This window comes from Marmota monax, unplaced genomic scaffold, assembly GCF_021218885.2.
Source record: "Marmota monax isolate L192 unplaced genomic scaffold, Marmota_monax_Labrador192_F-V1.1 WCK01_AAM20220418_F8-fsc00167, whole genome shotgun sequence".
Lineage (NCBI taxonomy): Eukaryota > Metazoa > Chordata > Mammalia > Rodentia > Sciuridae > Marmota > Marmota monax.
In genome coordinates, this window is record NW_026694116.1 from 874,303 (window position 1) to 900,790 (window position 26,488).

The following is a 26,488-nucleotide window of genomic DNA, read 5'->3' on the forward strand; positions in this document are numbered from 1 at the left end:
GGGCCCCTGTCAACCCAAGAAAACCCCTAGACTCTAAAGAGAGCTGCTTCTGAGGCAGGATTCCTGCTGGTGCCCCTCGCCACTCACAGTGCCCCCTTGAGGTTCTAAGGAGTGGAGGCACCCACTCCCCTCCTGCACCACCTCCCCTGCCTCTGGTGTGCAGTCCTCTTCCCCCTCAAAGTTTGTCCCCTGAGCTCAAGGCCCTATCATGTGCTCCTGCCCTGCCCACTCATCCATCACAGAGGTGGGGCGGGGGACTTCTCATTCTCTACATGGGGCACTTTTTGCTGAGCCAGAATGGAGCGGACACGGAGTGGAGCAGGATGCACTGGGTTCTGCCATTTAGCGCGTTTGGTGGGTGCGAGTAGGTGTGGTCCTGCTCAGTCCACAGCTGGGCGTCCGGTGGTCTCCTTAGTGCTGCGGCCGGCGCAGAGCCAAGACCCTGGAGCTCTGGGACAGGTGGCTGGCAATGCCAGGCGCTGGCTCTGTGCCCGGCCCCCGCCCCAGGCGCGGGATCAGCCTTGGGACAAGAACTGCCAGTGATCGGGCCGGACAGTTAACATTTGTGTAGGAGCCAAAAGGACGAGCTTCTGGGACGCCCGGGCTCCAAGGACGCACAGATAGCAGGGCCCCCACCTTGGGTTCTGGAGCTGCCCCCATGCGGGGCTCCTCTTTTATCTCGCGGCCTCCGCCGCTACTGTCCCTGCTGCTGTTGCTGTTGCTGCTGCCGCCGCCGCCGATGCGGCCAATCTGGGCCCAAGTGTCCACTGGGGCCGCCACCCGCGGGACCCCGGACGCTCCCGACTGCCCCAAGGCGTGCGCCTGCGCGCCCGGCGGCCAGGCCAACTGCTCAGCACTCGTGCTAGTCGCGGTGCCGGCGGGCCTGAGCCGGCGCGTGCGCACGCTGCTGCTGGATCACAACCGCGTGCGTGTGCTGCCTCCGGGAGCCTTCGCGGGCGCGGGCGCTCTGCTGTACCTGGACCTGCGCGAGAACGGGCTGCGCTCGGTGCACGCACGGGCTTTCTGGGGCCTGAGTGTGCTGCAGCGGCTGGACCTGAGCGACAATCAGCTGGAAGCGCTGGCGCCCGGCACCTTCGCGCCCCTACGGGCGCTGCGTTCCCTCTCGCTGGCCGGCAACCGGTTAGCGCTCCTAGAGCCAGCGGCGCTGGGCGCGCTCCCTCTGCTGCGCGCGCTCAGCCTGCAGGACAACGCGCTTACGGCGATCCCGCATGACCTGCTGGCCGGCCTGCCAGCTCTCGATGCGTTGCGCCTGCGCGGTAATCCGTGGGCCTGCGGCTGCGCGCTGCGCTCGCTCTGCGCCTGGCTTCGTCAGCACCCACGGCCGGCGTCAGGTGAGCTGTCCGCCCGGGGCTCAGGCCGTATCACGCAGGGCCGGGTTGTGGCTGCCGCCCACCTGACGCCGCGCCTGTATCCCGCAGAAGCCGAAACCCTGCTTTGCGTATCACCAGGACGCCAGACGCTCAGCCCCCTGACCGCCTTTCCCGACGCCGCCTTCAGACACTGCGCGCAGCCACTAGCGGCGCGGGACCTGGCGGTGGTCTACGCACTTGGCCCTGTCTCCTTCCTCGCCAGCCTGGCCACCTGCCTGGCGCTGGGCTCCGTGCTCACCGCCTGCCGTGCACGCCGCCGCCGCTGCCGTACCGCCGCCCGCCGCCCGCCTAGGAGACCTCCGGATCCCGCCCCCGACGGCACTGCCTCCCCCGAAAACCCTGTGAGCCCCACCGCTGCATCTGCCCAAGCCTGAGGGCGCAGCTGTTGCCCCAGGCGCTCCCACACTGCCCGGAGCCCTCGAAACTGCCCAACCCCGTGTCCTTCCTTCACACCCTGCTGGTGACAAACAAGCGACACAGACCGAAAGTTTCGTGACATTCCTTTAGGCATCACCACTGCACACGGCGAGGGGCACACCGGGGCCCCTGGGGCAGAGGGGCAGCGCGCAACTGCGCACGGGCCACACAGGGAAGACACGCGCTCAGACACTGGGAAGGCTGGTCTGTACATGGTGGCAGGCGCGTGACACACCCGAAGCGAAGGGGAGGGCAGGCTGGTGGCGCTCCCTGTGCCCTAGGTGCGGAGCAGTTAGGTACGAGCCAGCATCTGGGGCCCACCGTGGGCTGCAGGTCAACAGAAGGCTCAACCCTGAGTCTGAAGGAGGCCCGAGGCAGCGGGGTGCCCCAAAGGTCCCTGGGTGACGCTGCCAGCTGGGGAGTCAGGGATAATTGTGGGGAAGGGCAGGGCCAGCCCAGCGAAGGGGGTCGGGTGGGGGGGGAGGGGTGTGTGGGGAGGTGCAGCAAAAAGAGGAGAGGGGTGGAGTTAGGCTGCAGAGAGCAGAAGCTGGAGGAGGGGAGACTCAGCCAGCTGGGGCCATGGGCCCCCCTGTGGCTTAGGGTGGTGACTGGGGGTAAGGATGGGGCTGCCATCTCTGCCCCAAGCCCCTCTGCCTGGGGCCACTTAGGCCCCTCGCCCCAATGCTCAGAGCCCCCAGGGCAGATCCCTGCCTCTGCCGGAGCGCCCTGTGGCCCTGCCCAGCCGGCTCAGCTCGGCCTGTCCTCAGCCGCTCCAGTCCGCACCTTGATCCAGCAGGGGCTGCCCGCCAGGCAGCAGGGCGGGCGGACGGACGGGAGGCCCAGGTGGGCAGTCTCTGGGGCGGGTGGGCTTCCCTCAGGCCTTCCCGAGCAGCAGGACTCATCAGTGTCCTTGGCCGGGCTAACTGGGCAGGTGGGCGCCTCCGGGGGCCTCACACCACGGTGCTGACCGAGGGATCTGAGAGGTTGAGCGGGCCCGTGATATCAGTGGGATGGTACTGCTGCAAAATAGAAATACACAGACAAGGCGGCCGTTAGCCCTGATGCCAGGGACGCGCGCGGGGCCGGGACAGGGTAGACCGGCCAGCCGGCCGACCGGCGGGCGGGCAGGCGCGGCCTGGGGGAGGCTGGGGGTGCTCCTCCCCCGACCCCGTCGTGTTCCGGGGCTCTGCGTGGCCGGCCGCTGTCCCGCGTCTGTCTGTCTGCGGGGGAGGGGCAGAGGAGGGCGGGCGGGGCGTCTCAGCTCTCCCTATGACGGGAACACAGCTGCAGCTGGCCCTCCTCCCTCTCAATAGCGCGTCGCGGCAGCACTGTGTCTTTTTGGTTTTGCAAAGCGCCGCGTCCACCCCCGGTGCTCTATAAATAAGAACCAACAATCAATACCCGCCGGCCCCTGGCCGCCAGGGATCCCAGCCCTGAGCGCCCAGTGCCACTCTGGCCCGGACGGCCACAGGACAGGGGCAGAGGATCTCAGCAGCTGGACCGACCCCACCCACCCACAGGAGCCCCCACCCAGGCCTCCCTCTGAACAGGCGCCCAGCTCCAGAGACAGGGTGGGAGCTGGGCTGCCCGACCCCGCCCAGATCCCAGTGGGCAGTGCCCCGTAGTCAACACTGCAGGAGGGGACCAGCCCCAGATGCCACCTGGCACCAGGGCTGGCCCCAGAGGGCGGTCCCTGGTGCCCAGGATCAGGCAAGGATTCCACTAGGAGTATGTCCCCAGAAAGGTACTATGCAGGGCTTTGAGCTGTATTTGGGCCAGCTCCAGGCGTTGGCGCTGGGACTCGGTGCCACCCTCTGAAAGTGGCCCATCACCTGCATGACTTCTGTGTCCCCCCCCTTTGGCCATCTTGCCCAAGAAGTGCTGTTTCTCCTGTCTGCAAGCAGACATCCTGCTCCCTGATTACCCCTACCCATAGTCCTCTCCCTCCCACTTCACAGCACCCTCTAGTGGGGACCCTGGCTCAGACCTTGAAGCATAGGTCCTGCCCCCATTCCCTGGCCTAGGCAGCCCTGAGGGCTGTGCTTCCACCAGTGGCTGGAACCTCCAGCTGCTCACAGCCCTGGGACCCTCACTATGCATGCGTCCTCTCTGTGCCCAGCCCCTGCCTCAGGGAACTGAGCAGCCAGTCGTCACAGGCCTTCTTGGGGCATCCTGGTGACTTCGCCCTGGGACTTGGGCTGCTCTGGGCCAAGTCCTATCTGTGTCCTGGAGGTCTGCCCCACTTCCTGTATAAGGGTAGGAGCTGAAAATCCCAATTCCTCTCCAGGGTATAAAACCCCTTTGGGTGATGCTGCCCATGGGTAAGAGGGCCTTCCTGTGAACTGGAGGTCAAATTGGCCCCTGGGCTGCAGGGCAATGCTGACCCTCTGGGCTCCCTGGGACAGGGTACCTCTAGTAAGGCAGGGTCCCTTTGGGGACCTTTTTCTTTTCTTTGTACTGCAATTTGAACCCAGAGGTGCTTTACTGCTGAGCTACATCCCCAGCCCTTGTACTTTGATTTTTTTTTTTATTAAACTAAGTTGCCTAGGGCCTCCATAAATTGTTGAGGTTGGCCTCAAACTTGTGATCCTCCTGCTTCAGACTCCCGAGTCACCCGGATTACAGGTGTGCTCCACCACACCTGGCTGTGGCCCTTTTTCTTTCTGAGTGCATTTCCAGTGCAATGACAAGCTGCCCAAGGCAGGAGACAGGAGTTTTGGTTCAAAAGGCAGAAGGCCTGGTTCTGACAGTGGCCCTGTGAGATTCCTGGGGGTCAGAACAGAGGTGCCTATCAGCATCCCCTTCCGGAGTCTCCATCTGGGAACCTCAGTATCATCCTGGGCTCTGTAGGTCAGGGCTGTGGGGCTACCCCTACCTGCTCTCAGACCCTCTGGGGGCTGCGGCCTCACCAGCAGTGTCCTGTTCAGCTCAGGGCCAAGCCACCCTCTGGTCCCACCCCATTCCCCACCTGACAGTCCCCTGGGCCGGGGCCAGTTCCAACACCGGCCCCCAGCCATCCACCCAGCTTGGCCCAGGCCCGGCCCCCAGCCCCGGCCCACACAGAGACCACATGGAGGGTGCGACAGGCATGGCTCTGGTGAGACAGGTGAGACAGGTGTCTGGGGACATCACAGCCACCCCCTCCAGAGCCCTGCAGGGCAGGAGTGAGGGTGGCAGGGCCCTCTGAGGGAGGCGATAGAAACAGGGATGTCACAAAGAAGTGGTGTGGCCTCCTGGCAGGGAAACCTGGGACATGATGTTCTGAGCTCTCGGCTGGGCGCAGCCGGGGTGGTGAGGCTGACTGACTGACCAACAACATGAGACGGCTTCAGGATGGTGTGTGGGTCATGGCATGGGCAGAGGGGTGGGCAGACTAACGTGGAGACACAGGGGGAAAGCTGAGGACAGCGAGGGTGGGGAGAGGCTTGAGGAGCCCCGAAGGACAGTGCCCGCGTGGGGGCAGAGGGCTGACTTGACTTGGGGTGCGGGGCTGACGGGGGCAGAGGCACAGACGGCCCAGGGCTGGCGGTGGGAGCAAGGGTGGGATGGTGAAGGAGAGGGAGACAGACATGGGGCGAGGGAGGAGTTGGCGACGTGGGACTGGGGTGCTCTCCCCCTTACCGTGTCTTTGGAGGACCTACGTCTCTTGAAGCTGGATGCCAGGGTGGAGGTGATAGCCCTAAATGTGGCTTTCTTTTTAGGGTCAGGCTCTGCTCTACCACTCTTTCTATCCTAAAATGAATATGTATAAGTGATTAGATGGCTAAGGGTGGTGGCCACACCTGCCCTCGCCTGCTCCTCGGGGGCCGCTGCCCGGCCTGGCTGGCCACTTGGGCCCTCACTCCTGCCTGCTTCTCTGTGCTGGACAAACAATGGATGGACTTTCGAGGGTGGCCTCTTCTCCTGCCCGAGGTCTCGGGCCAGAACTTGCTTGTATGGGGCTGGGCTTGAGGGTCCCAGCTGGCTTTCTTCCTGGGCGGTCCGCCTGGCTCCCTGGGTCCCGGGCGGCCCTGGCTTACAGGCGTCCTGAGGACTAGAGGAGCTGCTCAGGCCACACCAGCCCTTCTGTTCAGAAGCTGCAGACCCCAAGGGGCACACATCAAGATTGAGGAAGGGGCCAAGTGCCCAAGGCAGGTGTCGAGATGGAGTGATAGACAGAGGCAGCTCCCAGGATGTTGGCCTTGTGTCTGATGGCCAGCATGGCCCTGTGCCTGCCAGCAAGAGCAGTGGCTAGGTCCCCAGGGGACCTGTGGGGCCAAGAGCAAGAATGGGATAGATGAGAGGTGTGGGGCTCCAGCAGCCCCACCCACAGCCCTCAATGCCAGCGTCACCCCAGGACAGCTCCAGAAGGCACCCAGAGAAAGAGAAGAGATGAGTGAGCGTAGCAGCCAGGGCCACCAGGCTCAGACCTACACGGACCCCTTGCCCACCCAGTCCCAAGCCCCGTCTCAGGTGGGCCATGGTGGGCCGTCCCACATGCAGCCTTGCCCCTATTGTCAGCAGGTCCCCTGAATTCAGCCTGGGACACCAGGCAGGAGTGGACCAGCCCCATTCAGGTTGCAGTCACGGAGCAGAAGGACACAGCAGGAAAGGGGGTCCCTTAAGTGTGTGGAGGGGGCTTGGGCGCCGGAGGCCCAATGCACCTGGAACTCACGCGCTAACACAGGTGGCCCGTCTTACCCTGCCTGCTTGCCTTCCTAGGGAATGGGTGCTGGCAGGCGACTGGAGACAGAGGGGTCAGGCAGAGGCTTGGAGTAGGGTGCATGGCCTCCCTCAGCCAGCTTGGCAGTATGTGGCCACCTGCAGGCAGCCCCTGCCAGTGCTGCCCCTGTGCCCTGGGAGCACTCACCACTGCCCCTGGCCATGGCTCCTAGCTCCAGTCCTGCCCACTGGAGCCAGAGCCAGTGCCACAGCCTGCAGGGATGGAGGAGGGCCGTGGCCAGGCCGAGCCCTGGACGCCAGGCCTCGGAGGGTGGCCGCCCTACCTGCAGGTTCTTCCTCCACACGTTCACTGCGGCGAAGGCCAGCTGCATCTGCTTTCTTCGGGCATCCTTGTGCCGTTTGTAGGCGATCTCAATGAAAATCAGGAAGATCCCAGCCACGATGCCTCCAGCCACCAGCATGAAGACCCCTGTGAGCAGGAATCCGAGCCTCAGTTGCTGGTGGAGAGGCCACATCCCATGGCCTTCCCCAGTGTTGGAGCGGCCCTGGAGGGGAATGAAGTGCCCACCTGCCATGTTCTCAAAAGTGAGTGTCGCAGGGGCATTGCTGCGCGAGTCGCATTCCTGGTACCGAACCCAAGTCTTGTCCAGGTCTTCCATGAAGCCATTCTCATGGGACCTGGCATACCAGCAGGTCGTGAGCCGGGGAGGGGGTGGGTTGGGGATGCTGTCCTGGGAGCGGGCGGCTGGGATTGGTCCAGGACTGTGGTGGATGGGGTGTGGTGTAGCAGTTCCTGGCCCCGGGTCAGCAGGGCCAGTGAGCTGCCTCCCAGCGACTGGGCACTGGGGAGGGGGTCCTACTCCGGTGGGGGAAGCTCCTGATCCAGAAGGGAGATAAGCCTCAGGTGCAAGGGCAAACTCACTTGAGAATGGACAGGGAGACATTCTGCTTCCAGGGGCTGTCCTTGCGCATGCCGATGCCGAAGCCAGAGCGGAAGAACAGCTCGCCAGTGGTCACCAGATCACACTTCTGCGAAGCCTCGAACTCCAGCACCGCTGAGTCCCAGATGAAGGCATGGAGTTTGCTGTTGGCAGAAGCAGGGTCACTGGAGTCCCCACGAGTGTGCTCCCCCTGCCCTGCTTGCACGCCCTCGCCTTAGCAACTGGACACTCTCCTTGATCATTTTAACTCTATGAGTGGACATCCCCTTTGCCTCTCCCCTCACTGCCCTGTCCCGCCAGGGTGGCCTCCCCATCAGGCCGCTCACTTGTCCCGCACGGCCTGGATGGCCTCGGCTGCACTCTCATAGTTATGTTTCTCCATGTGCCGATACATGGTGCTCAGCTCCACCTGCCGCCGGAAGTAGATGTCCACCGAGCTCTGCTTCACAGTAGCATAGATGAACTTGTCCGAGGGGTTCCTGAGCTACACGGCAGAGGGTGGGCTCATGGCTGCTCCCCAGACCCCACCCGAGGCAGAATCCCTCCCCTTCAGCCTCCCATGGCTCTCCCCAGCCTGACTGGGCCTCACCCGAGGGTCGTTGATGCCTGTGATACGCTCCTCCGGTCGGTCCAGGACCAGGAAAGCCGCCAGGTTGGCAGTGTAGGAGGCCACAATGATCATGGCAAAGCCAGCCCACACCATGCCCAGGATGCGTGCGGAGAAACTTCTGGGGGCACCTGGGGGTAGAGGTTTGGGTCAGCTCCTGGAGGCAGGGATGGAGCAGACAGGGACCACGCACAACCTCACCTTCCCCGATGCCGGAGTTGAGCAGCACGCCCCAGGAGAACCACATGGCAGAAGACAGGGTTAGAGCATCCTCCTCCTCCTCCTCGCTGTTCACCTTGAACCGGCCAAAAGGGCTGCAGGGCACAAAGGGCAGGCGGGAGAGAAGGCGGAGAGGCAGCCCTGCCCCTCCCCTGTCCAGTTCAGTCTGCCCCAAAGATGGGGATGTCCAGGCCCATCGTGTTGCTCTCACCTGAAGCGGTCCAGCAGATAGAGCATCACAGCTACCACGTGCACTGACAGCCCCACCAGTAGCCACAGTGTGCTCTGAAAGGGCTGCATGAACGAGTCCAGCGTGCTACGGGGTATCTCCTGCAGGTGGACAGGTGGTCAGTGCTGCCTGGACTTCCAGTGCCCTTCCACCACCACCCAGCCCCTGCCCACCTTTTTGACCAGAATGGTCAGGCCCTGGTACTTGAAGGGCTTGGAAAACTCGATGTATTGTGCACGCTCATTGTTGATGGTCAGCGGTGCCACAATCATGTCCGCCTGCCCACTAAGCAGCTCGCCCATCATCCCATTCCACTCCTTCTTGTTGCTGTTGTTCACCTGTGGGAGACAGAGCCGATGTGGTTGGCACAGCTTCTGCGACAGGCGCCCCGACCCTGGATCGGCCGAGCACACCACAGGGGATGGGGGGGAGTGGGGGGAGACGGGGGCGGGAGGGTGCTTCTGTTCCAGATGAGCCCCAGCCTGCGGCCCCTCCCACTCCAGGTCCCACCCCCGCCTAAGGCCACGCCTGTTAAGGCTCCGCCCAATCCCGCTTCAGGCTCCGCCCCCACTGCCCACGCGGTACGCCATACCCGTTCCTGTGTGCCGAACTTGCCGTCTGCCACCAGGTGCACCTCATAGGTGAAGTTCATGGTCCGTGCCAGTTTAATGAGCAGGTCAATGCAGAAGCCGTAGCAGCACTGAGGCACCGTGTGACGTGCTGGGGGTTTGAGGGGTGGTCACCGCAGGCTCCCGGTTGCTGTCCCGAGTCCTGCCCCTCCCCCACCGAGCCCAGCACTCACGGCTGCCTGGAGACGTATCGTTGGGCCCAGTGCAGATCACCTTCTTGACTGGGTCTCCGTTGACTGTGAACTCCTCCTTGCACGTCCCATCGCTCAGTGTAGGCTTCACATACACGAAGGGCTCCTGGTGGATGGTCACGATCTGGGGGAAGACAAGGCCCGGCCTGGACCACCGGCCCTCTGTGCCACCTGACATTGCCCTCTCAGCGCACAGCCCCCCAGGCACCGCTCCGAATCCCCGTCTACCATCACCGGGGGCGGGCCCTGCCTGGAGCCTTCCCACGAGGTTTGCCACCCAGCCACACCGGGCTCAGACTCCCGGACCTCCTGCCTGACATTGTGAGCATCTCCTCATCACCCTTCCCTTTCCCCAGGTACTGGGTACCTTTCCTGGCCTCTCAGGAAGGAGACATTTCCCGTTCCTCTGAGCCCACCCCACCCTCACTGTGCCACGAAGACGTGAAGAGACCCGCAGGGCCTGACTCTCTCTCCTTAAGCTGTCCCCTGCCTCTCCTGGTCGCTGCCGCTGGAGGCCCACAGCCTGAGGCCCACAGCCCTCGGGCTGACCCCCGTCTTCTACCCCTGCCTCTCTCTGGTGCTGCTGTGTTCTGCCAGGTCCTTATCAACCAGGTCTCAGCTTTGTTCTCGCCTCCCTGTCCTTCAGGGCCCTCACTCTAGGGATGGGGGGATAGATACAGGTGGGGGGTTGGCTGACCAGGACTCTGGGGGGAGGTGATTTTGGAGTTGAGCCTGCAAAGTGGGCAGAGGGGCAGGTGGATCAGGCAGGACTGGATGGCAAGGGTGGGATACATGGTGTTGGGTGGGAGCGGTACCCTCAGCTGAGGTCTTGTCGGGGGAAGCTGGGGGAGGTGGGAGGGCCCAGCCTTACCTCCATAGCAGGCATGGTTAGATTTTTTCCCTGGCAGGGGAGAATTGTGAGCCTTTGAAGTGTGGGCTTGACATACACTTATTTACTTTTTAAGTTTTTTTTCATTTTTTTTGTTATATAAGTAATAAATGTTAATACTTGTAGTGAGGCGGGAAACAAAGTTGTAGATACCCACTGCACTTCACAGCCTAGATGCAGCCTTCTGACAGTTGACAATTTTTTTTTTTTTTTTTTTTTTTTGTGCTGAGCTTGGGATTGAATTCGGGGATGTTCTGCCACTGAACTACATCCACAGTCCCTTTTATGTTTCATTTTGAGACAGGATCCTGCTGAGTTGCCCAGGCTGGCCTCAAACTTGTGATCCTCCTGTCTCAGCCTCCCTAGTGCCTGGGATCATAGGCATGGTCCACTGCAGCTGCTACCTTCAGTGTTTTGAGTGATATTTTGGACTTTGCAGTGCTGAGTGCCTGGGCTGCAGGAAGATGCCACAGTGGTGCATCCTACTCTGTCATAGCAAAGGGGTCCAGAGTGAGGTCATGGGGCTATCTCCAGGCTGCAGAGGTGGGCACAGAGATCAGACAGTACTAAGAGACATTTGACAACCTGGGGACACTAGGAGAAGATTAGTTGTGCACATTGCACTCAAGTTTCTGTCTCTGGTGGCCTATGGCACCAGAGGAGCTGGTGTGGCTCAGCATAGGGGTGGAACAGCATCTGGGAGGAGAGAGGAGCCATGGCAGAGCCCAAAGGGGCCTACAGAGAGGCCAAAGGAAACAATGCTCTGAGGGAGAAAGTCAGCCAGAGGAGGGTGCTCCCAGAGCCAGGGGGGAGAAGCCAGCTGGAGCACAGAGAGGCCGTGTGAAGAGCCAGACAGGACTAGGTCGGTGAGCACTGAGCCAAGGTCTGCGTTGAGCATAGAGTGACCACCCAGTTGTCCCTCTGTCCCCATCAGTTGTTCCCCAGGCTTAACTGGGACTGGGTCAGGATGGGTCAGGAGAGAGCCTGTTGAATGGGGGCTTCCTCTCCTCCCTTGGCCTGTTCTTTGCCTCCTGTTGTGCCAGGCATGTGGAGAGGCAGCCAGGAGTGGGCGGGCCCCATGTCCACTTCCTTTAGCTGACCTTACTGCCCTTTTTTCCAGGCCTGAGGGGGTTGGATGGGATATCCTGGGTGGGGATGCTGGGGCAGGTTGGCAGGGCCCCACCTTTAGTCTGGTAGACATCTGGTACCCTCGAGGCTTCTCAGTCTCTCCACCTGGCCAGATGATCTTCCTGTCATTAGGGATGACCTGGGGGTGGGAGTATGAGATGGAGGGTGGCCACGCAGGGGTCTTGGCCCCAGGACCCTAAGGCCCCAGCCCCCACCCCCTCATGACCCCCACCTACGTGGGTGCCATTGTAGATGCCCACTTGCACCAGCTTGCGGTTCTGCAGATTCATGATGCTGTAGTTGGCAAACTTCCGGTCCCCGTCCTCGTTGAACTCTACACGGCCAGTCACTCCGTCTGCATACTTGGAAGACATCAGCACCCTGGGAAAAGGCAGCATGGTTCAGACCTAACAGCAGTACTCTTTCTCCCTGGCCTCCTGAGCTGCCCAAGCCACTCCTTCTGCCCCAGTCCCATGAAAGGAAAGATCAGCAGAGCGCAGACCCTCATGCTGAATAATGGACATCATGTGTCTGCCCTCACCAGATGGACAGCACAGCTAGTGACAGCTGAGTGGCTCCTAGATGCCAGAGCCTGCGTGGGCTTTTTGTGGGTTGGGACATTTGGTCCTCATAGCAGCCATCCTGGGTTTACAGAGGAGGCAGAAGCCCAGGACACCAGGCCCATTTGCCAGCAATGGTTGAATCTGTGCGCACATGTGGTCCCCATGTGGGGTGCACACCCATGCGTGTACTTGTGACACACGTGTCATGTGAAGAGTCTGTGCCTGTGTGGGGACTTGTGTGTGTGTGCGCCTCGCCTGGTGTGCAGTCACTCCCTTGGGTCTCTGGCTCTCTGTGTCCTTGGGTTCCTTTCTGACCTCCTGGGTCCCTAGAAACTCCCAGTCCCCACTTGTAGCAAGAGCTGCTTCCCAAGGGCCACCAGCCACTGTGGGAGGCCCCAGGGAGTCTCCGGGTGGGCTGCCCTAGGACAGGAAGGGCCGAGCCACGGAGACAATCACAACTCCAGAGACAGCCCAGCTACGGGTGGCCTTGTTGGGCAGGAGGGCAGTAGCCATGGCAGTGAAGACGGTGTTGTGGGAAGGTGGGGACAGCAATGGACCCCGGCCTCCCCTGAGGAGTGGGCCACTGCTCCGCCCACCTCTTGAAGAGCGGCCCGGTCTTCCAGATGTTGGTGTTGCCCACGCAGCCCCGCGGTGGGTCGGTGATGTTCTCCTTCTCCAGCAGCTCGTGCACCGCCTGGGCCACCACGCCCACCGCGTCACTGATGTGGGCTGACTCGTTCTTGCCATTGATGAGCTGCAGCCCGATGATGCCTGCGGGAGGGCGGGCTTAGAGCCTGCGGGGGCCGCTGCCCCGCCCCAGAGGCCAGGCACTCACCGTCGGGCGCATAGCGCAGGGCGTTCCCTGAGATCTCGCGCTCCCCCACCAGCCACACGTACCCCGAGCCCGTCATGTTCAGCATCGCAGCCGCGCGGTAGACTGTGGCAGCGTCGTCCTCACTGTGGGGCAGACGGGGCTGACGGGCCAGGACTCACCCAAACCTCTCTGCTTGGGTTCTGCATCTCAGAGCCTGGGCCTGCCCCACCCAGAGCCAGGCTGGGAGACCCCTGTGCAGGAGCCTCCCAGGCCGGTCACTGGCAACCTGCCTTTGGGGCAGGGATGGGATTAGACACCTGCTTACAGGACTGGCCGGGTCCTGGCCCTGGGCTGGGTGGCCCAGGTGGTGAGGGATCACTGTGCACGCCTGCTCCGCAGGCGCTCTGAGGCCTTTGTAGGCCTCCTTTTCACCACACCTCTACTGGACAGGCGTTCACACCCCCTCTGTCAGGAGGATGCTGAGAGATTCAAGTGGCAGTAAATGGGAGAGTGAGGTCTGTGCCTGGACTGTCCACCCCAGATCTCATGACCTGTGACCTTCTGGACAAGCCAAACCCCTCCTTGGATTCTTCCTGTTCAAATGTGCAAGTGAGAGGACTGGGGTTCCCTGAGTTGAACGCTGGTAGGAACCAGCCCCCAGGGAAGCTAACAAAGAAACACAGGCCCTCAGTCTTTGCTCTAAATGGCAGCTCTGGGTTGATGTTGCAAGCAGCACCTCACAGAGATCCAGGCAAGAACATGTGGCAGGAAGCGGGGCAGCCAGCACACAGATCAGAGGAGCCCAGCACCATGCAGGCTGGGGAAGATCCAGACCTGTGATGTGCCACTGGGAGAGTGATAAGCCTTATCAATCCATCAAAATCTCGTCAGACTACCTTATGAAACAGCTAACTCCAGTAGGGGAACTTCAGGAAAGTGCTGATGAGAGTGAAAAGTTTGGGAAGTGATTTCTCTACATCCTACAGAAAACTGCTGAGAATTTAAGACTGGCACAAATGGGGTCTCAATACTGTGTTGCTCTCAACAACACTCATGAAGGAGGAGCCAAAGTGTGACTGGTGGCTGGGTTGCAACTCAGCGGAAGAGCACCTTCCTAGCATGCCCAAAATCCGGGCTTCCACCCCAGCACCACACACACACACAATGGTGCCAGGGTCAAGAATGCCTGTGCTTGCTGCTGCTCGGCCTTGCCTTCCTGTGTTCCTGAGCTTGGTGCTGCTGGGTGGGTCAATGATCCTCTGCTGTGGGACTTTGACTCTTCTGTCCCAAGGAGCCCAGAGTGTGAGCGGAAGGGTCCTTGCCATCCCTGACAGGCCAGGGGCCTTGCCTGGGTTCTATAAGAAGGCCGTAGGTGTGTGTGTGGGGGTGATAGGTGTGCTGTGTATGCACAGGTGTAGAGCATGGCGTGTATGCAGTGCCTGGTGTGAACATGGTATGCACACACATGCACGTGTATGTGTGCGAGGGTATGTGTGGTGTACATATGGATGTAGGCATGCGATTCTGTGGGTGCCTGTGTATAAGTGTGTGTGGTGTGTGTAGTGGTACACATGCCTGTCCATGTGTACATGTGTGATGTGGGGCATGTGGGGGTATGTGTGTGGTGCATGTGCACATGTGTACACACATGTGCATGTGTGGTGAGGGGTAGGCACTTGTATGTGCAGGTGTATGGATGTGTATGACATGCAGGTGTGTGTGTGAGGGGCATTGTCTGTGTGTGAGTGTGCAGCTTGCACAAGGTCGTGTGTGTGTGTGTGTGGTGTGTGTGTGTCTAGCATGACAGTGTTCTCCTCCCTAGTCTGGCCTTTCTCTTAGAGCTATGTCTAACAAAACATAGTGTTTTTTACCTTGGGATCTGTCAACAGGCGCCTCTCAGCCTGTGTCCCAAGACAGGGAATTCCCTGTGGCTGCAGTGGTGGTACCAGGGACCATTTACCAGAGAGAAAACCCAGAGAAAGTGTCCATTCCTCTGCTGTGACCTAGATGAAGAGGTTCCGTGGATCAGTGTTACATGTGGTTCTCTGGTCTGGGTCCTGTTGGTCACCCCAATTACAAGGTATGGATCAGGTAGTTGAGCTTGCTCTAATCTGTCCACTAACTAGAGGATTGAACTCAGGGGACACTCTACCACTGAGCTTCATCTCAGTCCTTGCTGTTTTATTTTGAGACTGGTTCTTGCTAATTAGCTCAGGCTGGCCTGGAGCTTGTGGTCTCCGGCCTTGGCCCCTGAGCTCTGGGGTCACAGGCATGCCCACCCAGCCTTCTGTTCCATCACACCCACCAAATCTCCCTTGAATCCTGCAATGAGGAAAAGAAGAACAAATGGATCAGAAAATAGGAGGGTCTGAGCAGGACATAGCATAGGCCTGTCATCTCAGGTACTGGGGAGGTCGACACAGGAGGATCACGAGTCCAAGGCTAGTCTGGACTACTTAGCCAGACCCTGTCTCAAAATAAATAATAATAAAAAAAAAATTAAAAGGCTGGGGATGTAGCTCAGTGGTGTTAATTCAGCCCCTGGATTCAATCCCCAGTACTGAGGGAAAAGACGAAGGAGGGCCAGGCAGGGCTTTCCCTGGGCGGGGCTTACCAGGGCAGGGCTTCCCTGGGTTGGGCAAAGCTTGGGGGGGGGAAGGGTTTTTCCCTGGATGGGACTTTCCTTCAGAGGGGTTTCTGCAGCTCTGCCCCCTTGCCTGGGCCCAACTTTCATCCTTTCTCAGGAAACCCTAGCCTGCCATAGGTGCCCATAGTTGCATTCAAGGCAAAGGCAAGTGACCCTGACTCCGAGGTCTAGGTTTGCCACTGTAAAATCCAGAGTGCAGTGGGGAGTCACTGTTGTCTGCCACAGCTCTACAGAAGCAGGAGAGGCCAGGGGCAGTATGAGCCCCAGCTTCTGCCTTCTCGCTGGGAGTGGGACCCCTGGCCCCGGTCCTGCCGTCTGGGGAGGGGTAAGTCCTACCTTATGGCCTGAGGAGCCCTAGTTGGCCCCACCTGTCTGTGGATAGTGGGTGGAGTGCTGCGGGCATCGTGCCAGAGATTTTGTTGACCAAATGTGCAAACAGACCCTTGTCCTGTGACTGGGTGTCGCTGGCCCTTCCCTGCCATAGGACGGCAGGTTGGGTGCGTTCCTCTGGGCCTGAGGACCTGCTGTTTTTCTCCACTCCCAGCAGAGCTTTCAGGTTGGGGTGGATAGCGGAGTGGGTCCACCAGGGCCCCTGCTGTCCATGAAGGACTGCCATCCTTCCCAGGCTTCCTTTCCTGTCCCTGGTGACCTATTCTTTTTATTATTATTATTAAATATTTATTTTTTAGTTGTAGTTGGATGCAATACTTTTACTTATTTATTTGTATGTGGTGCTGAGGATGGAACCCAGGGCCACACGTGTACTAGGTAGGTGAGCGCTCCACCGCAGAGCCCCAGCCGCAGCCCCCTGTGACCTATTCTTTGCCTTCCCAGGAGAACCTAGTCATCTGCAACTAGGGCGAGTCCCCTGAGGGACTGTTCCAGAGGCACTGTGTGGGGCTGGCCTGTCTAGGTGCAGCCGGTTTTTCACAGTTCCCTACCTGGTTTCTCGTCCTAGCTGCTCTGATCCTTCAGTTGGCAGTGGCGGCCCTCTCCCTGTGTGGGCCTTGCCACCTGGGCTCACCTGCCCACCTGCATGTCACTCAAGGTGTTTGCATGTGTGTCCTCCATGAGTCTTGGGATTCCTAAGGGCAGAGTCTTCATCCCTCACCTCAAGTTCAGTTCAGAGACAGCAGGCACATGTGGCTATGGAGGGGAGAGGGCCAGGGGGGGGATGGGCAGATGGAAGTGGCCAGCTCACCAGGTGTGGGAGGTGAGAAGGGGTTTTCCTCTATGAAGGTGTTTTGGAGGCCGAAGCTCACTTTGCCCATGGGTGCCCAGCCCTGGCTGAGGGTGGGCTCCGGCCCAGCACAGCCCTGAGTGATGTGGGAGGGCCCAGTCCAGCCTCACCTGGCAGAGAGGATGATGACCCGGGCCTCCAGCTCTCGAGCCTCCAGCAGCAGGGCTGTCACATTCTTGGTCCCAGGGTCGAACTGCAGCACCTTTTCTGCCTGCGATGTGAGCAGGAGTGTTAGCAGGCAGCTGGGGTAGGGGACATGCCACCTCAGTGGCGAGAGGGGGGGCCGAAGCCACTAGGAACCCCAAGGCAGCTGAGCTAGAGCTGCCGTGGCCTGCGTCTGTCACCTGTGCTGTCCACCTGCCTTCCTCCTTCGGGGTCTGGCCTGGCCTCTCCTCCTGTCCGTTCTTCAGCCTGCTCACCGTCCTGCACTCACTCCTTGCTCTCCTTCTGCCTCCTCTAGCTCTCTCTCCACCTCACTCTTGTCCTCACTTTTGCACTGAGCATGCAAGCTGAAGTGGACCAAGATTCAGGAAGAGACGTGCAGCGGACAGGAAATAAAAAGAGTTTTGGAATGCACCCGGGAATGGAGATGGGGCCGACTTTTCCAAAACCGCGGGAGATCCTCTCAGCTCAGGCCTCATTCCTTAGGCCCCTGCAGGAGCAGCCGGAACCCAGCAGAGGCCAGGTGGGTGGGCTCCCTCCCAGGGTTCCTCGAGGAAACCCTGGGGGTCCTGGAGATTCGCATGCACTTCCCAGAGAGCAGCTCCTCCTGCGGCCGTGTCTGCCTCGAGGATGCAGGCCAGGGTCACAGCGGTGGGCCGTGGGCACCCACGCTGCCCACGCCTGCCCTCTCCTGCCTGCCTGCTGCTGCCTCACGACCTGGCTGTCCTCACTGCTCAGGCCTGCGGCTCGGCACAGCGGGGCCAGACAGCCCTAGTGGCCAGGAGCCGCAGGCCGGGGCTGGCTAGTCGGTGGGTGGCGTGCACGTCCATGCATATATACCTTGGGTCCGCGCTTGTTGTCATAGGACAGTTGGTCGAGGTTTTCATAGTTCCTTTTTTTACTCTGATGAATAATGTGCACAGAGAAAATATGCAGACACAGAAGAAGATTATAAACGGTTGAAAATGACGGCGCTAAAGCAATCACACCACCTCCTCGGCACGTCTGCAGACGGGCACGTACCTGGAGCTCGCAAACACCGAGGCCCGGGACGGGGCTGGGGCCGGGCTGGAACTGGGGACGGAGGGGCACGGGGGCGGGGGCCACAGAGGCTCCTGCCACAGAGGCTCCCTACCACGGAGCTGTGCTCTTGGAACGGTTACTCTCAGGAGGAAGGGAGGCCCTGTCCGCATCCACTCTTTGGGTCCCGCCTGCCGCCCCCACCCCTGCCATGCACCTGCTGTGTGGCCCCAGCAGTACCCACCCTGAGTAGGGAAGAGCAGCCCCTGGGGCACTGCCCCATGTCCCTCCCACTCCCCCCCATTGTCCTCCCTTCTGCCCCTGAAGGCTGAGGTGTTCTCTTTTCACTAACTGGTGTGCCCACGCCCAACAGCCCACATATGCACCCAAGAGTGAGCAATATGGGATATGTGTGCATGTGTCCTTTTGGGGTGATGTGTGTCCATGGGCATCTGCATGGGAATCCTCGATGGGGATGGGGAAGGGGGAGGGCCAGGACTGACGGAGCACATGTGTGTGAATGAGTTGGTGTGTGCCAGGGAGAGTGCACATGAAGAGGACACACTTGTGTGTCCAAGTGAGCATGCCCTTCCCGGACCACATGGAGGTGTGTGGAGGCAGGTGGAGTTTGGATCTTTCCAGGGAACTGTGGTGTACCTGTGAACATGCAGGCAGGTGGGTGGGCACACAGGAGTGTGATTATGGAGAAGCCTATGTGGCCGTGGGTGGGCATGCCAGGAGGGGAGATGCCTATGGGCACGGGTGGGCCCTCCGAATCTGTAGCCAGCCCTCCCTCCCAGACTTAGCAGTCCCCCATGACAGGACCCCCAGGACCCTCTGGCTCTACCTCTGGCCTCACCCCCACCCAAACCCTCTAGTTCCTCTGGGGGCAATGATGCCTTAGGGAGCCCAGGTTGCACTAAGTGTGGGGAGGCCAGCTCTGACTTCACAGACAGAACATGCCCCATCCCGTCTGGCTCCTGGGACTCCCAGCCTGGGCCTCCTCCCTCCTTCCTGACCCCAGAGTCACAGGTTCTGCTCAGTGCCCAGGGTTCTGGGAATGGGTGGAGGTGACCCCCAACCAAATCCTCCTCAGGCTGGCCACGTGGCAAGGCTAGAGGGGGTCACTTAGACCCCCAGAAATCCTGGCTCTGTTCTCTGGCCCTCTCACAGAAGGAGGGCTGGGCTGGGCTGGGCTTCGGTGTCAGTGTGTTCTGGGGTCGGGATCTGATTAGTCCCACAGGCATGCAGAGCCCAGCCCTGGGTGGGGGGAGGTGGTCCTGGTGGGGAGTGCCCCAGGCAGGGGTAGGCTGGCAGGTGTTGGTGGGTGGGGCTTTGGTGAGGGCAGCAGTGAGTGGGTGGGAGGAGGCTTCCAGAGGTAAGGACATGGAATGGATTCCAGCAAGAAGTGGGATAGGGGGGCTGGGGTTGTGGCTCGCCGGTAGAGCGCTCACCTACATGAGCGAGGCACTGGGTTCCATTCTCAGCACCATATAAAAAGTAAATAAAATAAAGGTATGGTGTCCAACTACAACTAAAAAAAAAATTAAAAATAAAGTTGTTTGTTTTTTTTTTTTAAAAGAAGTGGGACAGGTTCTTTGGGAAGGGACATGGCAGGGTGACCACCACCCTGGTGAGCCGCCCCAGGGCAGAGGTTGGGACTCTGGACGGTGGGAGGGCAGGCTGGCCGACTTTCCTGGGGCGAGGGGCCTGCGGGCCGGCGGAGGGGCGGGGCAGGGGTGTTTGCGGAGCTCCAGGTGGTTCGGCCCTCGCCCGGCAGGGACTGACACGAAGGAGAGTTCGACTAATGGCAAAAGCAAGTGAAATGAGCCGAGGACAGGCCGGGGCGGGCGCCGCCAGACGCGGTGGTGCTGAGCATGCAGGATGGAGAGAGAGGTGTTCACAACGAGCCACAGACACGGCGCGGCCCGCCTGCTCCTGCGCGCCCGGGGCGCCCCGCCGGCGGCCGGGCCTCACCTTGGATTCGCGCTCCTCCAGCAGCGTCTCGAGGCGCTTCTGCGCAGCCCGGCCCTCGTGGTCATCGCTGACCAGCAGGATGATGTGGTTCCAGCTGTAGACGCGCATCATCTCGAACCAAACGCTGGACTGGTGAGAGTAGGGCGGCACGGTGCGCAGGAAGCTCAGGTGGATGCTCTGTTGGTGGCAAAGGGTGCTGAGGCCATCGCAGCCCGGACCTGACCCGCCTGGCTGGGGACCCCACATCTGCCAGCTTCTGCCTCTCAGACTGGGGACCTGCCTGACTGGGGACCCCACGTCTGCCGCTCTGCCCTCACAGCCTGGAGGATCCTCCTGACCCGGGGACCCTATTTCTCCTACTCTGCCCTCACAGGGCTGGGGACCCTCCTGACCCAGGGACCCCACTTCTCCCACTCTGCCCTCACAGCCTGGGGGACCCTTCTGACCCAGGGACCCCACATCTCCCACTCTGCCCTCACAGCCTGGGGGACCCTTCTGACCCAGGGACCCCACATCTCCCACTCTGCCCTCACAGCCTGGGGGACCCTTCTGACCCAGGGACCCCACATCTCCCACTCTGCCCTCACAGCCTGGGGGACCCTTCTGACCCAGGGACCCCACATCTCCCACTCTGCCCTCACAGCCTGGGGGACCCTTCTGACCCAGGGACCCCACATCTCCCACTCTGTCCTCACAGCCTGGGGGACCCTTCTGACCCAGGGACCCCACATCTCCCACTCTGCCCTCACAGCCTGGGGGACCCTTCTGACCCAGGGACCTCACATCTCCCATTCTGTCTTCACAGCCTGGGGGACCCTTCTGACCCAGGGACCCCACATCTCCCACTCTGCCCTCACAGCCTGGGGGACCTTCTGATCCAGGGACCCCACATCTCCCACTCTGCCCTCACAGCACTTGGGGGACCCTTCTGACACGGGACAGTCCCTACTCCACTGTCCTCATATTTCTCCTCCCCCCTCCCCACATTTGGTCTGAGAAGTGGAGGTTGGTGTCCCCAGCAGCAGGCTGACAGATCAGGTGTCTGTGAAATTGTTCCTGGGGGAAGCTCATCACCTCCCCAGAAGCTTGCTCCCTTGAGGGACACCTCAGCTCATAAACTTCTGGCTAATGTGAGCATCAACATGACCCCACTGGGTTGCACATGGAGTCTGCCAAATTCCAATGACTATTTATTAGAAAGTCTTCAATCTCAGGACAAATGTCTCTTTCAAGTCCAGAGGCCCTGACTCCATTGTACACTATGTTGTACAATGATGTACCTGTTGTACGCTAACTGCCAGGGGCTCTCTGAGCCTGTCCGCATGAGCACTGTCCCTTCTGTGTCCCTGCAGCCCAGGCTGAGCTCATGGTCTTCTCAGGCTCTGGGTTTCTTGTTCATGGTTCCTTTGTGGTGGCCTGCAATAGTGCTTTGAAGTACAAGCTTGCTTCCTGTCTTTGTGACATGGTGTAGGCAGATTATAATTGGGGTTCAGCTGGCTTATGTGCTGGGCACAAGGCTGGTTGTGGTTGGGACCACGAGGCCAGGCTGTGGTGGTGAAGTTTGGCCCCCACCTTTGGCCCATGGAGTTGACCCTTGGTTGGCGTCTGGCTGCCCCTGTCTGTGGAGTCCCTTCTGACCTCTTATTGCTGCAGTTGCCTTTTGGGGTGGGGCCATTTCTCTCTCTGCATGTGAGGCATTGTTGCCAAGGAGGGGAAAGAGGCAGCGGGCAGAGGGTTCCAGGATGAGAGTCTTGCTTCTCGTGGTCGTGGGCAGGGTGAGGAGCAGTTTGCTTGCCTCAGTGAGCAGGGCTTCAGAGCTCAGGAGGAGTGGCTGTTCCAGACTCTGTGTGGCCCCCTCTCTCTGGGGTCCTCCTGGATGACCCTCCTCTGGCCCAGGGAACCCTTCCCCTCACCTGAGAGGTGGAGGCAAGCTGACTGGGGCTCAGGTTTCCATGACATTGTTCCTGAAGGCAGACCCACCCGGGTCCTTTCAGACATGCCTGGGTTGCTCTCTGCCTTAAGGCAACTTGATTGAGAACTGTGGGCTTTGGGCAGGAGGAATTTGGAGAGGACAGGAAGGCCTGGAAGTCCAGCTACAGAAACCAGCCCAGCCCTCTGGACTGGGCACCAATACTCTGGTGAGTGGCCTCCCTGGTGTGTCTGTGGGTGGCCCTGCGCCTGTGGGGGATGAGTTGCAGGCTGTGGTGCCCTTAAAGCCTCCCAGCTGCTGGGACCTCCCAGAATCCTGGCCGACCAGGTCTGCATGCCTGGTCAGTCCCTGTGCCTCTCTGGGCTGCAGCACCCTGTGAAGCTGGCTGGAAGGCCTCTCTGCCCTTCCTGGGGCTGCACCAGATTGGACGGAGACCTGACCCTGGCCTGTGGCTGAAGAATCTCCAGGATGCTGAGACGGGGTGCCTCCATCCCCAAGGCACAGAGCCTTCTGCCATGAGCTACTTGGTCTGTCCACCCCACACCATTTCCCACCCACACCCTGTGGTGAACAAGGCTGGTGACCATAGCCCTCCTGAGTAACCCTCTTCTATCCAGGTGGATCTTCCTCCTGGACGCCCCCCCCCCAGCTCTCCCACTGCCCCCTGCAGTCTCTCTGTCCAGGAAGCCTCCTGGCCCATCCCTTCTCCAGCCCACGGGGCCTTCTCCTTCCCCAGAGGGGGTGCTGTTGGCACCTTTTACTCCAGTAGGCCACCTGCCTATGCGTAAGACTGCAGGGATACCTGTGTGCACAAGCATGTGTGTGGGAGGACCAGATGCCTGTGGTGTATGGAGTGCTTGTGAATGTGGACAGTGTGTGGGGGTGCCAGAGCACAAACCCCAGTGCACAAATTGAGTGGGTGAGTGAGTACAGTGTTTGGAGGTGACAGGAGACAGAGTGTGGTGCAGGCGTGGATGTCTCTGAGTTCAGGTGTGAGTGTGTGTTGCCTGGAGGCTCCTCCAGGGTAGTGGAGCACCCTGCCCTGCCCTGACCCAGTGCTTGGTTCCATCCTGTGTAGGGCAGCAGCCAATGGCCCTGGGCCATGCAGGGCTGAACATGGGGGCCAGAGAGTCACCTGGGCTTACCTTGTCTGAGTAGATGGACATGCGGGTGGTCAGCCCCAAGACGGGGATGCGGTAGAAGCCGGCTGTGTAGGAGACAGGCGTGGGAGTGAAGTGGTCATTGGGAGTAGGTGGGTGGCTAACTAGGATGGCATAGACCTGTGGACATAGGAGAGAAGGTCAGCTCCATGGGGACCAGGGGCATACAGAGTCTGGGCCTGGAAGGTGGTGTTATTTATGTGCAAATAACCCCAGATACCCAAGAGGCTTCACCATTGGCAGGTCATATGAACCTACCATAGAGACTGGTCAAGCAAGACTCCAGGTGCCAAAGGGACACATGCAGGGAGCTCCAGTACCTGCCCAGCTGGCCCCTCAGGCCCTGGCCCTGCTGACGAGGGACCCAAGGGGCTGCCCTGAGCATGCTAGGAGATCTGGGTGGGGGAGGCCTATTCTCAGGTTTCCCTGGGTCTGCTCATGTCCTCGCCCTGAGCATGGGGTGCACTGGGTGGCCTGGGGGGAGCAGCTGGTCCTGCATCATGCTGACATGGACACCCACACCAGCCTCTGAGCCTCCCCCTGGTCAGAAGTGGTTAGAGCTCAGGGTCCAGCAAGGCAGGTGGCCCTGTAGTTTGTATGGGGCTGTGGGGAAGTTCAGCCAGAGGCTGCCACTGAGTACTGTGGGCCCTGTTGCTAGTGTCCCCAGGGGCTGGGCATAGGGTAGCATGACACAAGCCCATTCCTGACTGAAGCTGACCTCATCCCTGAGGGCAGATCCAAGGTCAGTGGCCCCTAGAGCGGATGTCCCCCTCTCCTCAGCCCCTCCCTAGGTGGCAGGAGGAATGCTAGGGCTCCGTGTCACTGTCACATCTTAAGGGACCATGTCTATCCCCAACTACCTGGGGCTCTGGAGCACAGGTCCTCCAGTTTTTCAGAATGGGGACAGGGTGTCATGCACCTGCCCACATGACTGGGCTGGGGCTGCTGTGCTAACAGTGCCTGGCCCATCGGATGCTCTATGAATGACAGCTGAGCAGGCCCAGGCCCAGGAAGGTACGCTTCAAGGGAGTGATGGGATCCCCTCAAAGGGCCCTGCCTGGAACCCCGGACCGCACCCACCCACATCATCATCCCAGGTAGAACATGTGACAGAAGCCACTGGCCACAAGTGCTTTACCCAGTCCTGACCTTGGCCTCCTGGGCTAGAGCATGGGGGTGACTTTTGAGGTGAGGGTGTCCTGCCTCTGAGCTACGTCCCCATCCCTTTTTATTTCTTCTTTTGAGACAATGTCTCATTAAGTTGCTGAGGCTGGCCTTGAACTTACACTCCTCTTGCCTCAGCCTCCAGGGTCACAGGGATAACTGGTGTGCACCACCACACCTCTCGGTGGGGGGGCTTCTCAGAAACACTCTGTCATGGCCTCTGCATGGGGCTCTCAGACTGGTCCTCCCTCCCCCATCTTCATCTCCAGTCAGCACCCAGAGGTGCCCAACAGAGCAGCAGATGGGTGTTTGCATGGGCAGGGGTGCACATGTGCTTGGTGGGCCTCTGCAGGAGTTCATGAGCACATGCCAGGACATGTGTACCTTACATGCTCAACATGTCTGCACTTCTGGTGTGTAAGCACACATGTCATGTACATATTGTGTGCCTAATATGTCTGTATTTGTCCATGTATGTAAACACATGTTTGTCTGTGCACCTGGGCATGCCAGAGTGTCCACAGATGTGCATGTGTGTGCCAGTAGGTGCCTGAGTATGTGTTCCTGTGGTGTGTGTGTATGTGTGAGCATGCGTGTCCATGGGTCGGTGCTTCTGTCAGGGAGCAGGTGAACAGTGCTTGGCCCAGTCTGCCCGCCTCTCACAGGAAGGGCTGCATTGCAGTGATCCTCAGGCTTCATTGGAATTCTGCAGGCGACTGCCAGGAGCGGGCTCCAGCAACATCTGGGGAGCCGCGTCCTCCCCCGCAGTGCTAGCTGCCGACAGCTCCCATGCTGTGCCCAGCGCCTCTCACATGCGCAGTCCCCACTCCCACCCCCGCAAGCACATTGCTCCCACACCTGGGATGCTTCCCCTTTCAGGCCTGTGGCAGGGGCAAAGGGAAGGGAGAAAGGGAAAGAATCAAGGAGCAGAAACAAAGATGGCCCCAGGCCCATCTTGTTCAGACACCTGCAGCGCACCTCTGCCCAACTACCCGAGGGCCTGGCCCCACACTGACACCATGAAACAAACCACCCAAATTGGCCACAAGTCTGCACAGGGAGCCCCAGAGCCCTTCTGGGGACCTGCCAAGGTGGCAGGTAACCAGTCTGGGAGCCAAGATGAGGAAGCCAGCAGACCCTGGTGTTTGGTTCCCAGTGAAACTAAGCCTCCTGGAAGAAGCCCAGTGGCTTGCTGGCGTTTTCTTAAGGGGAAGGAAGGGTTGGGGAAAAGGAATGAACCCGGCCAGTGAGAGGATGGCAGGAGAGCGGGAAGGAGGGAGGCGGCAGGCACCTGGCTGGAGATGAGGTCCTCACACACCGACAGGGCCATCTGGATGGCATTGGGCTTGTGGGTGACCGAGGTGGCGTTGAGCTGGATCTTCCAGGAGCCGTGCCGCTTGTTGGCCTGGTTCACGGCCTCGCGGAACATCTGTTCGTGCTTGCGCGTGCTCAACACCGCACCGATGTTGACGATCTTGGGGTCGCAGGCGGCGCGGGCGAAGGAGCAGGAGAAAAGCAGGGCGAGTGTCAGCAGGCGCATGGTGCTCATGGGCTCCGGCCACCGCGGGCCTGGTTCTGGGCAGCACGAGTAAGGCGCCCTAAGTGCATGCCCCGCGGGGTGCCCCTGCGGTCCGGCTCCCGCTGGGCCCCGCGGGCGGGGGGCGCCGGGTACTTGAGGGCCCGCTCGCCGTCCGGTTGTGCGGCGGGCGCTGTCCGCGGTGCTGAAGCGGGACCCAGGGCCGCCCCGAGCGCCGCGCGCGGGGAAGACTCAGCGAGGACTGCTAGACCCGGTCCCGACGCTTCGGAGGCTGCGGCGACTGCGGCAGCTGCGGAGCTGCGAGCGGGACCAACGCGTCCTACCCCTCCCGCCGCCCCCGCTTCCCGACGCGGAGCCGAAGGGGGCGCCTCCCGCGACAGAGCGTGCGCCTGCGTTCGCGAGAGCACTAGCTGCGCGCGTGAACCAGAGCGCCCGCGTCCGCGCGTGTGTGCGCGCGTGTAGGGGTCCAAAGACAGCGACTGTGCTGTCTCGAGCCTGCGGGCGCCAAGCTGTGGAAGGTTAAAAGAGTCCGTGTGACGTTGTGCACCTGTACCCTTGCTCGTCTGTAAGCATGACTGGGTGTGTGTCGTGATGGTTTGTGTGTGTGCGTGCGTGCACGAGCCTTCACCCATAGTTCATTATATTTTGGGACCTAAGTCTTACAGGAAGGAGACCCGGGGTGTGGAAAGGCCCTAAGCCATGCTTCTGGGGGAGGGACCTTGGGGCTCCCCTCCGCCCAAGATTCAAAAATGTGAGAAAGACCTCATGGGCTTCACCATGTGACATAAAATCCCTCCAGAGGATTTAGAAGGGGTGACAGTGGCTGCTCCATCATGCAACCATACCTTCTAGGAGAGTCTTGGGACTTGGATCCAACTAGCTATGAAGACACCAAGGCCAAAGGGAGCTGAGTAGTCGGGACTAAGTTAAGACAGGAGCATTACAGGGGCTCCAGCATGCCATGTTTGGTT

The 26,488-nt window shown here is 60.5% G+C and overlaps 2 protein-coding genes across 9 annotated transcripts; one reads left to right on the plus strand and one right to left on the minus strand.

Moving 5' to 3' along the window:
* The first annotated feature begins 543 nt into the window (after window positions 1-543).
* On the plus strand, window positions 544-1,878 carry Lrrc26 (leucine rich repeat containing 26). The gene is made up of 2 exons (XM_046465543.2): window positions 544-1,352; window positions 1,440-1,878. Exons 1-2 carry the CDS (start codon window positions 659-661, stop codon window positions 1,763-1,765), a joined length of 1,020 nt encoding a protein of 339 aa, XP_046321499.1. The 5' UTR covers window positions 544-658; the 3' UTR covers window positions 1,766-1,878.
* Window positions 1,863-25,666, minus strand: Grin1 (glutamate ionotropic receptor NMDA type subunit 1). Of its 8 annotated transcripts, none has more exons than XM_046465703.2 (21): window positions 25,272-25,664; window positions 22,802-22,936; window positions 19,727-19,903; window positions 17,570-17,632; window positions 16,678-16,778; window positions 12,702-12,823; window positions 12,463-12,637; window positions 11,540-11,684; window positions 11,359-11,442; window positions 9,269-9,410; window positions 9,059-9,186; window positions 8,640-8,804; window positions 8,449-8,567; window positions 8,220-8,332; window positions 8,001-8,149; window positions 7,738-7,895; window positions 7,393-7,554; window positions 7,039-7,148; window positions 6,794-6,939; window positions 5,430-5,540; window positions 1,863-2,827 (listed from the first exon to the last, which is right to left on the minus strand). In XM_046465703.2, the coding sequence occupies exons 1-21, from the start codon at window positions 25,527-25,529 to the stop codon at window positions 2,759-2,761; spliced, it is 2,832 nt and encodes a 943-aa protein (XP_046321659.1). In that variant the 5' UTR covers window positions 25,530-25,664; the 3' UTR covers window positions 1,863-2,758. The 8 variants fall into 8 exon arrangements, with proteins under 8 accessions (XP_046321659.1, XP_046321661.1, XP_058441864.1 ...); XM_058585883.1 differs by lacking the exon at window positions 1,863-2,827 and adding an exon at window positions 2,966-3,182 and having other exon boundaries at window positions 25,272-25,666; XM_046465705.2 differs by lacking the exon at window positions 5,430-5,540.
* Window positions 25,667-26,488: the final 822 nt, after the last annotated feature.

Excerpts from the sequence above, each read along its gene's own strand:
- Lrrc26 (XM_046465543.2), top strand. The coding sequence starts at position 659 with ATGCGGGGCTCCTCTTTTATCTCGCGGCCTCCGCCGCTACTGTCCCTG. Across the intron at positions 1,353-1,439 it reads GCACCCACGGCCGGCGTCAG|AAGCCGAAACCCTGCTTTGC; the intron begins GTGAGCTGTCCG and ends TGTATCCCGCAG.
- Grin1 (XM_058585883.1), bottom strand. The coding sequence starts at position 25,529 with ATGAGCACCATGCGCCTGCTGACACTCGCCCTGCTTTTCTCCTGCTCC. Across the intron at positions 8,805-9,058 it reads AGTTCGGCACACAGGAACGG|GTGAACAACAGCAACAAGAA; the intron begins GTATGGCGTACC and ends TGTCTCCCACAG. Across the intron at positions 8,150-8,219 it reads CAACTCCGGCATCGGGGAAG|GTGCCCCCAGAAGTTTCTCC; the intron begins GTGAGGTTGTGC and ends CTCTACCCCCAG.